The sequence below is a fragment of the Xiphophorus couchianus genome, chromosome 18 (genome assembly GCF_001444195.1).
Source record: "Xiphophorus couchianus chromosome 18, X_couchianus-1.0, whole genome shotgun sequence".
Classification (NCBI taxonomy): Eukaryota; Metazoa; Chordata; class Actinopteri; order Cyprinodontiformes; family Poeciliidae; genus Xiphophorus; species Xiphophorus couchianus.
Genome location: NC_040245.1, coordinates 10,494,027 through 10,506,505, shown reverse-complemented (window position 1 = coordinate 10,506,505; position 12,479 = coordinate 10,494,027). Strand labels below are relative to the sequence as shown.

Sequence of the window (12,479 nt, the reverse complement as noted above, 5' to 3'; positions counted from 1 at the left end):
AATTGGAAATATAAGTATTATTTTTTTTAGCAAATATTTTTCAAAATCATATTTTAAAAGTAATTTTATTAGATTATATTACATATGTATTATTATATAATTGAAACAACTTCTGTGTCTCATTAAATAAGCCCTAACGTGACATTCGATTATCCTGCACAGCAACTAACAATTTAAAATCACCAGCTGCAGATCTATCACCATTGATTTATTTGTTGCTGGTGATTTTGAATGGTAAGGCAGAGAGATAAAATGAATTCATGCTGTTCTGCAGCATAGCACTATGAAACAGAATGCATTTAGGCTGAAATGATTAATTGTGATTAATCGATTATTTAAACAATTGTCAACTAATTTAGTAATCGATTAATCATGAACTGGAGTATGCAGACTCAAAAAGGGCATTTGCTGAAAGAACAACATATTCAGAGCAGTAATTATGCCAAAACTATACAGGATATATATATATATATATATATATATATTCATCTATATCAAGATGAAAAACCTTCTGTGTGTAAATACGTTCTACATAGAACAAAAAATAAACTAATTGTTAGTTGCAGGCCTAATTAATAAGATATAATAGTCATAGACTTGCCCTTTTGACTTCACATCACCATTGCAAGTGTAAAAGAGAAATTAAAATGGATTCCACGTGTCAACAGTAGCATAAAGCACCTGCAGGGCTGCACAAGTTCACATTGTCTGCAGTGAACTCAGCAGCAGCAGCTGCAGGTCTGTAGGGACCGAACACCAAGAAGCTTCATTCCCTTCAATGTTCTCTGACTGAATAAACAGCATGTAAACAGAGTCTGACTGCTGACCGTTTGGCCTGGACCGGAGTCTGTCTCGGTGTGTCCCTCCTGGGTCTTGCAACTCTGTGTCTCTTTTTCCAACTAGCTCGTTTAGCTTTCATGATGTTGCCAAATAATGAGGTCTCTCTAAGGTTTTGTCCGACTATAACATTGTTTGCCATGGAAACCACTATTACATGAGCACACAGAGCGCTGTTACGTCAGATAGTCCCACACCTTTCTTCTTGCTCTCTTCCTCTCTCTCCTCTTGGATCTTTTTGCTGTCTGGCTGCCGCCCACCGACTTGGTGGCAGTCGCTGCTTCGCCGACCAGATTTCTGGTCGCCCTCCCGCCTGAGCTCTGGCTGCCAGCAGAGGGAGAAGTTAAATGTTGACTCAGCCTGTCTGAGCCTTTCCCACTTTTTCTGTGTTTCCTCACTATCAGACAGAACCAGTCTGGGAGGATATTGGATCTTTGTTTACCATCAAAGATTTTCCCTGCATAAGAGAAATGGAGACCTGAAAAGTAAACAAGAGGTTAATTAATGATTTTGTTTAATCTAAAGCAGCAATTAAATAATATATTGCAACATTTATCATAAATATATCAGCTTTTTAGAGTACAATAAAAAGACCTTGCAGGATCTATGGTTTGGCAGAGAACGGTGTCAGACAGAATTATTGGAAATGCATCATTGCCAGTTTCTAACCCATTTTCCTGCCTGCAGGAGGCCATCGATTTGCCGTGTCGTATCCTTTCCCACTCCAGCTCTGCTTGCTTTGTTCCAGCCATGGATCAAAGCATGCCGGGCCAGCGGACGCTTTGAAAAGGTCCTGTAGTAACACAGGCGATCTCAAACTGCAGTAAACACTCTCTACTCTTTGACTGCTGCAAGGTGCTTCATGCCCTGGAGTTTGCTGGATTTGTTGATGTGTTAACATGATTTCATCATTTGGTGAAAAACTAAACAGAAATGGCTTGCTATTTTATGTATCTGTGAAGTTTTACACAAAAAGAAAGACACAAATGCAATCCTATTATTTAAAGGGAACTTATTTTTCACATGTGGAGATGTATGATTTATTCAGGCTGAGAGAGAGCGAGACTGATGGCAGGTTAAGATTTTAAGCTGTTTGCTCATTTCCAAACAGCTTTGGAAATGTTGACAGATTTGTTTGAACATCTAACATTTCACATTCTTTGAGAAATACCCATGAAAAATGTTTTAAAAGGGACCTTTTACCCACAATTGTCTTTTTGTGAGTTTTTATACTTCCATTTGGGTCTGTACTACTACTAGAAACAGTCTAAGCACTAAAACAAGCAAAAAAAACATCCAAAAAGACACTTTTTGGTAATAATCTAATGTTTTTTGGTGTCTGGAAAATGAGTAATTTCAAAAAAACTCCTGATAATTAAAGCCTTTTTTGCACTGCCTAGACCAGCCCGGCTCCGTTCGACCCAGTCCTATTGGTGTTATGGCCCTGGTCGTTTTGCACTGAGCTGGATACGTCACGCAAATCGAATTATTGCTAAAGCTTATCAGGTGATCTCCCCAGCGACCGCAGAACAGTTTTCTTCTTGGGTCTCCCATTTTTTCTATATGCGCTCATGAGCGAGGAAACAAAGAGAAACTTTTACCTCAACTTTACATTTAACGGAAAAAAAAATTCTCATCTGAATGTCGTCTTTGAGCTGCACTCGCGGCCTATGGAACTACTGCTGCAGTAGGCAGGATTTCCTGGCTGGAGCGATGCCAGATGTGGAAATCCCCTCATTCACAGCCTTGCTGACTTCTGATCTGTTCAATTGGAGAAATGTTATTTACATTTACCATTAAAGTCTTTGGTTGAAGAGGCTATTGTAATCCCAGTGTAGGGTAAGAATAGATTATGACGGGAATTTATTGATGCAGCATATTGAAATGACAGCCACGGAGAAAGTCTAGAGCTCCTCTGACCCAGAGATCTGATCTTTGTCCCACCAATCAGCAGCTAACTTCAAACTAGCCCGGTCTGGCCGGCCCGATTGGAACCACGGCTCTCGGGGTTCCAGGGAGTGGGGCTTAAGTCACAATTGACAGGCACTGTCCCATTGCCTAGCAACCCCAGTCGAACCCAGCCCGTCACCTAGCAACAACCCATGTAGCAGCCCAAGTTCGAGCACATCTGGTCTGCTGGTTTAACCGCTGTACAATGACTGCTGGAAAGGACAATGTTATTTTATTTGACTGCAATGGACAACGTGTTCATTCCAGTAATGGCAAAATGGAGCTGCTTGGCTTTATGTAACTTTTTACTTGCAATGTCCCTGCTACTTTGCCAAAGAAAATTGTAGTTTGAGCGAATCGGTTCATGAAGGGCTAAAAACAACTGACAGTGCACTACAAGTTCAGGTGAAATCTCATCATCTGAGAACGACTTTTTCCAAACATTTTAAAAAACATTTTTTGTATTGTTTTTTTAAACACTTCCTTTTTCAAGGAAGTGTTTGTCTCCTTAAATAAAGCTATATTTCCTAAAGATACTTATTGCTAATTTAAAATGTAATTTAGATGAGCAAAATCATGTTGTCCACCTGTGCAGTAAACATTTAAAAAAGAGTAAAAAAGTGATATACCTGTTTCAATAACTGAGATTTTTAATGAGAAAAATTCCTGAGTGGTGCAATCAGTGCAGTGATTAAAATACTGATTTTGGACTTCATCACTTCAGAAAGAATCTGCACCTGCATGGCTTGTTTCCATTAGACACCACAGGAGATAAATTTGGCTCATTTACTGTATATCCGCTGAGCATGTATGTAGTACATAAAAAGTCCAGATGAGGCAGTTTAAAATGCGTTTTAGTCTCTAATAAATGTTCGAGAGCTCACTGAGATCAATGAAATCCTCTCACCACGCTGGTCACTGATATTCTCAAGCTGCTCACTCTCGGCTGTTAATTCTGTTCTAATCCAGGTTATAATTTACAGTCCACAGCCAGTGAAAGCTAAAAATTAATCTTGAGTCGCAGAGTCTTTGAAAGCACTGGGATTCACTTTCTTTTCCCATTTTAATCCTAATCTCATCTCTCTCTTCCTTGCTCGCTCCTCTGACTCATCCTGTGAGTCATTCTTTCTGCCCTTTTATACAAGGTGCCAAATTGTACACTTCGGTTCGTCCTCACTGAGCTGCACACGGCTTGGTGTGTTCATGCCATAAAGACGAGGACACGGGAAACAATCAAACATCCATTTTCTAAAAATACACTGGCTTTTAACAGAGCCGCCAGCAAAGCCTTGAGTGGTGGAGAAAGAACAAGACCCAGTGCAATTTTTAGGAGGAATATTCTTTTGATAAATTTGAATGATCTGCTCTCTTAGGAAAAAATAGCTCTGAATTATTTTAATTTGTGTCCAGATGGAGCTCATGTTACAGCTCAAATACTGCAAAAACTCTGAGCTGCCCACTCTCTTCTGCTTAGCATACCACACCAGTTCAGAAGATCATTCTCCATTATCCAGCAAGACATATGAAGTATTATTGTTGAATAAAGGCATTTAGATGTAACCTTTCCTCTCGGTATGTGGCATGTAAAGCCCGCCGCTGTGCCGTGACATGCAGCCGCACAGCGAGCGCAGTGGCATGGCTCCATATCAGTGCATAAGCACGCTACAATCAGATAAGAAAGACCTGATGCTTAGCTAGTTCCATGTCCGTTCCTCCTGCACAGTGCAGCTCTGTCATCTGTCTGTGACTCATATTTATTCCCAGTGACCCCTGGAAGCTGTGTGAATAATGGGCTTACCCACTGAGACCCACTGCTGGCAGATGCACAAAAGGACACTTTGTACATCTTTTGCTCTCAGAAAACAAATCCACCATCCAAGGAATGAATGAAAGAAAGCAAAGTGTTCTGGTCAGTTTTCTTCTTTCTATCGAGATGTTGGAATATAACATCTGAGGTTTTGCTGTGGACAAACACATGGAGTCCTGTTTGTCAAGATGTGATAACAACTCAAACGCAGCTGCTTGGGGAAGATAAAGTAATCAGTTCTTAACTAGAATATGGGATTATACAAACCCCAAAGCTAGCTCACTGGGTGTCTCTCCAGTCAAGCGAATGGTCACAATGGTTTGAAAAAGTATTCACTCCCCTTGAAATTTTTCTCAATTTGACATGCTGCAACCACAAACTTCAATGTCAACAACAGACATTTGTGAAGTGGCTCTTTTCCAAATATGGATTTGATAATAAAAGAAAGTTTTGTATTTCAATGGAATTTTCCTATAGGGAAAAATCACTTTTTGTATGTGTTTGTATTTCCATTTGGGTTTGGACACTTGGTGTCTATTATGATATCAGGCTTTATTATGATGTAAAGCCTCTTTTTAGCTTTACATCATGTCATATTGTTATTGCCTCATCTAACACATACCTGGATTCTTTCAGGAGTTTTAAAGAGACAAAATACTAATATCAAGGCTTTATATTGCAATATTGAATTTCTTTTAAGTCATATTTGATATGTATAGCAATTTTATAACAATTGAAGAAAACTTGGAAAATACACAACACTTTAAAAAGTAACACAGACATTTTTTAGCATTAAGTTCATGGTTTTTGGTGTCTGAAAGAACAAGCATTTTCAAAAATTAAGTTAAATTCAATTCAGTTTTATTTATATGCCGTGAGACAACAGATGTCATCTCACGGCACTTTAGAAAACAATCATTTCAATTCAATCAGACATAAACAGAGCAGCAGTGCATTAAACTCGATTAATTATTCAAGGTAGCTTAAAAGGTTTCTAAGAAAATTCAGCACATATTAGTTCGAGAGTCATTGATTTGCAACATTCACTTCTCCTGGACATCATAATCGGTAGGCACTGCCCCGTTACCTAGCAACCAAAGCAGAGCCCAGCCCATCACCTAGAAACCAAAGCAGAGCCTGATTACTGGGTAGGCCAGTAATCAAGGTTTTTATTTAATATAAATACATACATAAATACTTATCTATATGCACAAAATAAACAAAAACTGCATAAACATTGACATGTAAGTGTTTGAGTCAGAAAATGCTGAGTAATAATTCTCAGATTAGCATAAACAGCTCAGATGTCACAGAAATCTCATATACTAATATCTCAAATCTCTAAAGACTATTTCTTTAAATCCAAAATCAGACAATAACGTGTAAAAAATGAACATTCTGCAAGAAAAGTAGCATGCTACCTTTGTTAACTATACAGAAAAAAATATGTTTGAATGTGAATGAAATATCTTGTCCTGGTACCTTAAATGAAGATGTAAGAATGAAGGATGAAATCAATGAGGCGGCATCAGTTTCTGATTTAGGCAATATGAAGGTTCAAACAAAGCAACAGTGAAGAATATTGTTGGAGTATTCTCACCCAGATTACAAAAAGACTTAAGCATCAGATTTGTCTTTCACTTTGCCTCTGGTTGAAATTGAGTGTAATTCAGTGTAATGACATGCTGCAATGATTGGATTAAATCAGACTGTGCATAGAAGTAGTTCCTGATGGTAAATGATTTGATAAAGCTGAACAAGGTAATTACATTGCAGTCGGTGATGTCTCTTGAAATTACATGGAAATGTACACAAACCTTACTTGTACATAGCCTCTACACTATCTTTGTGAATCTTATTGTACGGAAGTTTAAAGATAATTTCTTCCGCCTCCCTCACCTTTCTGTGTCCTCCCAGGTAACAAAAGCACACAGTTAATTGAGAAAACAAGTTAAAGAGGTGTGTAGATGGTGTAAACTTCGGATAAAGCAATATCCTAACATCATAAATGCATATTCTGCCTCCACAGCTTTATTGAAATACGTCAGGCATGAATTCGTTTATGAGTCTTTTTCAGGAAACAAGTGGGCAGTTCCAGGCCGTTGAGAAGTGATCAAAACAATTGTGTATTAGGAATTGTTGTGGAAATACACTATGCTTCATCATACTTTAGGAGAAAATGTTACAGATTTTTTCTTGTTGGTGGTTAAGATGAACCATTTCAAAAGTATATTCCAAGAACAGTATGAAATGTTAGTAATGACATCCGCCTTGTTACCTAACTGTTTCCGTAGTGTGGGGACAAGAGGAGGAGTAGCTGCTGAGTCACAAGTTATTATAATGTCACTGTAATAATCAGAGCTGCACAGGGTCCAAGATGTTGCTCTGATTCTGCCAGGTTTCTAACAGATTTCTGGTCATTTATTTTAGATTCCTCATTATACCAGAACAACAGAAAAGCAACAACAGACTGACGTTATGCACATACACAGATACTGAACTGTAGTGCCACTGAGATAACTTGAGTTTTTTCCAACTGAGCTAGCTTGACTTCAGTTAAATAAGTCCAGTTGGGTGTTGTTCAGTTAATTTTTGCTTCAAAAAACAGTCTGATGAGACTGTTAAAAAAGAACTAATGTTGAGTGCAAGTTGTGCTAAAAGGAGGCAACCTATCCCCGGCGCTATTAAATTTCAATGCAAAACATGTTACAGCAGCACAGATGTCCCCAACGCTAATGCCAACATTATCTCTGTTTGTAGAGCTCATATGTCTAATCATTTAATAATTTAGCATCAAAAAGGGGTCATGAATTAAAAATGCTGCTTATTTTGTCAACATAAGAGTTTAAATTAAAATTTGAATTAATTGTGATTAATTACACCCCATGCAATCAACTTGATTAAAAATTTTAATCAAGCCTCACCATTACTTAAAACTGCAGTATGCAACTTTCATAAAAAAAAATTTTATTTTTTACATATTTGTTGATACTGTCACTATGTCATGACAGTATGGTATGAGATGGATAATCAGTGAAAAAGTCAAGCTCCTCTGCTTTCTCCCAGCACTTCTGGTGCTAACAACCAATCAGAGCAAGGAGGCGGGTCTTAGAGTTGTCAGTCATCCTCTGTGTGGCGCTGGTCTACTCTCCCTTGCCCCTTTGCTCTCTGCTATGCTGATGATGGCAGATAAACGGTTTTCCCAGAACGATGAGTTGTTTCTCCACCATTAGCCCATTGAGCAGCAAGTACAAGAGATTCATTGACAGCACTAAGACCCGCCTCTTGGCTCTGATTGGTTGTTTATTGTTGGGAGCGGTGCATTTCTTCAAATGGCATTGATAGCTCAGGAAGGAGGTGGAGGAGATTGATCATTTCACAGATGATCCGTCTAACAGCAAACTGGCATACCATGGTGACGGTTTCAACAAATATGTAAAAAACTTTTTTATTACTATAAAAGTTACATACTGCAGATTTAATCTATACTTTTATTTTCCAGGAATGAACCCAGAATGAGATTCGTAGTGGAGAATCATCCTCCCTTCCACCGTATCGCCGGGTGTTGTTGAGACAGAGGGTGGATGACCCTCGTTTGAAGCTGGGAGGAGTGTGTCACATTCCATGGCGTGGGATTCTGGTCTGAAGCCAAATACATCATGACTTCCTTTAGCTTCTCATCTGTTTTTTATTTCCATTCTGCGACTCATGTCTGCTCTTGTTTATTGCTTCAAATCGATGAGAAGAGAGCACCTCTGGAAGCTGTATGAGCTGTGACATGCAGGCTATGGGGCTCTAAACCATGGGAAAGCAACCCATGAAGCCATAGGAGAAAAATCCCTCCATGCTGATAGCACATCAGACTGCATGCAGCGCTTAAAAGATTGCCTTTGGGTTTAAGTGTGTGTAATTTTACTTTCTGGTGGTCCTGTGAACTCAGAGTGGAAGAGGAGGGGCTGCTGAACATGGGAGGTGGTATTATGGACTGGAACGATTAGATCAGTGTTTTCAATCTTGGAGTAACAGAGAGCCGAGGGCATCACCGCACCAGCTGTGTCAACTAATTAGCACACTTTCACTTAGCGTGGAGGAGGAAATGGTCTGCTTGGACTGGGGTTGGTGCGCGTCCCTCCAGGGCTGCTGTGGGATGTAGTTGGAGATCACTTGCCCAGACTGTCAGGGGCAGCATCATCTGCCTCAAGGTGTTTTTTTAAAAACACTTCATTACCTATTACATATACTTACATGTTTTTTCCCTTACACTCCCATTACACCCTAGCATATCTGCTTTCCATTTCAGTGGTGTAGAAAGACATGATTTCTCAGGAGAATAACCTCCTGGAATCATCCTACTATCTATCTCCACTAGGGATTTTGACCAATATCGATTCCGATGTTGATATTGCAGTAATGGCTGATAACCAATATTTACAGATGCAATACTTCACTACCCTTTCAACACTTTGAAATAAAAAACACTACATCACAATAACTGTCACATGACCAAACAAATACCTTCTCCAGAAACAAATTGCAGCAAGCTGGAAATAAATATTAATTGTTGTTAATATCAGTCCAGTTTTATTCATGAAATGGATACCAATATATTAAAAAATGACTAATATCGACCTGATACTGATGTTATTGCACATATATTGTGCCTCCCTAATCTCCCCAGGTGCATCATTATAGTTCAAATATTAGTTTTGATTACTAACAACATTGCCTAATCTCAAGTTTCTCTATTATAGATTTTTTGCTCACCTCAGCATGCTGAATGCTTTAACCTAATGGTGAAACTGACATACTTTATGATTAATTCTTCTCCTAGGTATTTGACCGCTTGGAGATGTTCTTTAAAATTTATTTACTGGACAGACAGTTGGTCCTTAATTATGAAAAAAAATCCACTGAGACTCTACAGTTGTGAACCCCATCCTGATTCAGCAGAACAATAGGTGCGTTTCCATTGACCATACAAAAATTTCCTCTGTGGAAACACAGCAATTTCGAAAAACTCACGTTTTAAAAAAAAGTTCATTCGCATCACATGAGCCACGCCATTTTGTCTACAGCAGCAACATGCCTACAGCAGGTTCACCGTATTTATTCTGAGAAAAGAGGAAATCAAGTTGGTGGTTAACATCAGTCCAGCAGCTTCTGCCCTTATACATTAAATAAAATATAATAAATAACCCTAAACAAACTACAAAGCAATACCTCCCAGTGAACAGTTGATGACAGTTATCAGCAGTTAACATTTGTAAAATAGTTAAATGGACTACATTAATAATAGTTAAAATATATACCAAACATAGCAAAATTACTCATGATTTACTGTACATTCTTACATTTGTCCAAAATATATTTTAAAATATAATGTAAAGAAAACACAAAGCTGATTATACATATCACAGTTACAGATGGCAACACAAAAAGGGGGAGGAGCTGTCAGTTACCGGTTGCTATGGAAACTACCAACTGTTAAGCACAGCATAACTGAACTTAAAACACAAATAAATGTCTGCAGAAACAACTTGTTGACTAAATAAAATAAATTCAAAGAATAAACAACCACATTTTGAGAATCGTCATATTTATAATGTTGTTAAAACAAAACCCTATTACATGGGCACTGGTGTATTTTTATTTTGCTTGGACAAAAACAGATTCATTTTCACTTTTTTAATACTTTTGCTTTGACTAGAAGCCTCTTACGATAGAGGCTTGTTGGAGATGTAGGAAACAGCAGAAGGAAACTGCAGTTTAATGAGATTCATGGTTTAAGTCCCCCGAGACCCCAGATTGTAAAGTTCTGCCTGAGAGAATCCTTCTGATCCCGACCGAGATGAATGTCCTTAGCTGGAAACACAGAAATGATGCAAAAGAAATAAGATGAGGTTCAGTCAGACGTGTCCACTTGTTGCTTGTTCAATCAGTGTCAGTTCAGAACGCAATATAATCTTTTTATTTCCTGGTTTAAATACTAACAGGAGTTCAGACTGAAACCGAAACATTCTGAAAATCTCTGAATCTTTACATTTCAGTGGGTAATTAGTGGCAGCCATAGTGTATAACAAATACAGAAGAAGAATGGATAACAAATGTTTGATCCTCAGAAGATGTCCTTACTTGACCGACATGGAATGTTAAAGAGATGCAGTAAAAATATGAAGAAACCCAAAAGTCCATCACATCCCTGTGCTTTGACCTAACCAATCAGAAACCGGTATCTTAAAATCAAATCTAAAATATAATTCAATCGCAAGGGACTGTCTCTGTGACCAGACAAAGGGAACAAAACCATTTTGGGAAGCTAAATTTGACCTCTCTTTTTGCTTTGGGCTGCTGTGTCCTAGATTCTCCTAAAGTCCCTCTGGCTCACGAACAGATAAACGTATTCAGCTGCTAACTGGTGATAACAGTTCTGCCCTGCAGTCCACAAGATGGCTAGTTGTTTCTCAATATGTCGTCTAAAGTAATTTTTTCCCTTTATGTGTCAGAACCCAAATGTTAATTCTCTGCCAGATACAGACACCAACATTTATTTTTGACTCCAACATATTTTCAAACAGCATTCGAGACAAACAACCCCAACAGACAAACATTTATTGTTTTTTAACAGTTTTATTTTCTTATTTCCTACACTTTAAATATGCAGTATGTCATTTTTATAAACATTTTTTTTTTTACATTTGTTAAAAGTAACTATATGACAGTATAACCCAATACAGATAATCTGTGAAAAAAAAATCAGACTCTGCCCTCTCCCTGTTGTCCTACTGCCATCTGCAGAAATACAAAAACAACCAATCAGAGCCAGACAGATATTTTTCAGAGTCAGCTTAATCTGATTTTCAGCTCATTTTTGCCTGAGGAACGAGAAGCCGCCAAATAATTATGCACAGTTTATATGGGTTTGACCTCCTTATTGCACAAATACAAATTATTTGCTACATTTTGGACTGGAAAAATACGCATATTATTATTATATAGTCCAAGTGGTGACCTACTAATGATTATTATGTGCAGAATGTATTGTGAAAATAGTGCAATTTTTAGTCTTATAAAACCAGTCATGGTAATTAATGCTCTAATTGCAAAAAGTGTGACTTTATAATAGTGAAAAATTATGAACAGTTTGAATGATCGCTAAAAGGATTTGATCCAGACCGTCTTAGATGTTTTTTGTTCTTGTGTCTCCAGCCTAAAGGTGGTGCTGTCAGCCCCGTTGTCCAGCAGCGCCCTGGATCTGTCTGGCATCCCTCTAGCGACTCGCGACATGGAGCGTCTGTCTGCACACCTGCAGCGTCACGCGTCCAACGTGGTCAGCTTGGAGCTGGGCTTCACCGAGCTGACTGACGAGGCTTTCCTCCAGCTCCTCCCCACGCTGGCTGCTCTGCCGCACCTGGAGACCCTGGCTCTGAACGGAAACAGACTGACCAGAGCTATTCTGAAGGAGCTCACTGATGCCCTGAAGGTCAGAAAGGATTGTCTTATTTTTTTATACCATTGATAATAACCAGGTGTTGTTGTGATGTCTGGGGGATTGGTGTTTTTGTCATAGGGTTTATGTTATTCATAGTCTTCGCTTATTTATCTGTGGGTTAAGGTTTATAGTCGTCCTGGTGTCATGTTTTGTTTCTCTAGGTTATTTTCCATTTGTGTTATGTTTTATTTAAATTAAAGTTTTGTTTAGGTTATGTAGTTTCTTGCTAATCTAATTCCCATTCTGGTCTCATCTCTATTCATTGTTATCCTAGTCTCTCTTGTCTTGGTTCTGTTCTAGTCTTGATTATTATTGTCCCTGTGCTTCAGTCCTGCTATGTTCCAGTTTCCATGTTTTGATTTTCTTTAGTTTCATTTGTGCTGAGAAGGTTCTATC

The 12,479-nt window shown here is 38.4% G+C and overlaps 1 protein-coding gene across 1 annotated transcript in view; it reads left to right on the top strand.

Annotated features, from left to right (window-relative positions):
• lrrc75a (leucine rich repeat containing 75A) overlaps window positions 1-12,479 on the top strand; it is a 48,360-nt gene that overhangs the window by 27,004 nt on the left and 8,877 nt on the right. Inside the window, exon 4 of the mRNA XM_027998961.1 lies at window positions 11,801-12,074. Coding sequence (XP_027854762.1) covers window positions 11,801-12,074 — 274 coding nt within the window. The remainder of the gene's footprint in view (window positions 1-11,800; window positions 12,075-12,479) is intronic.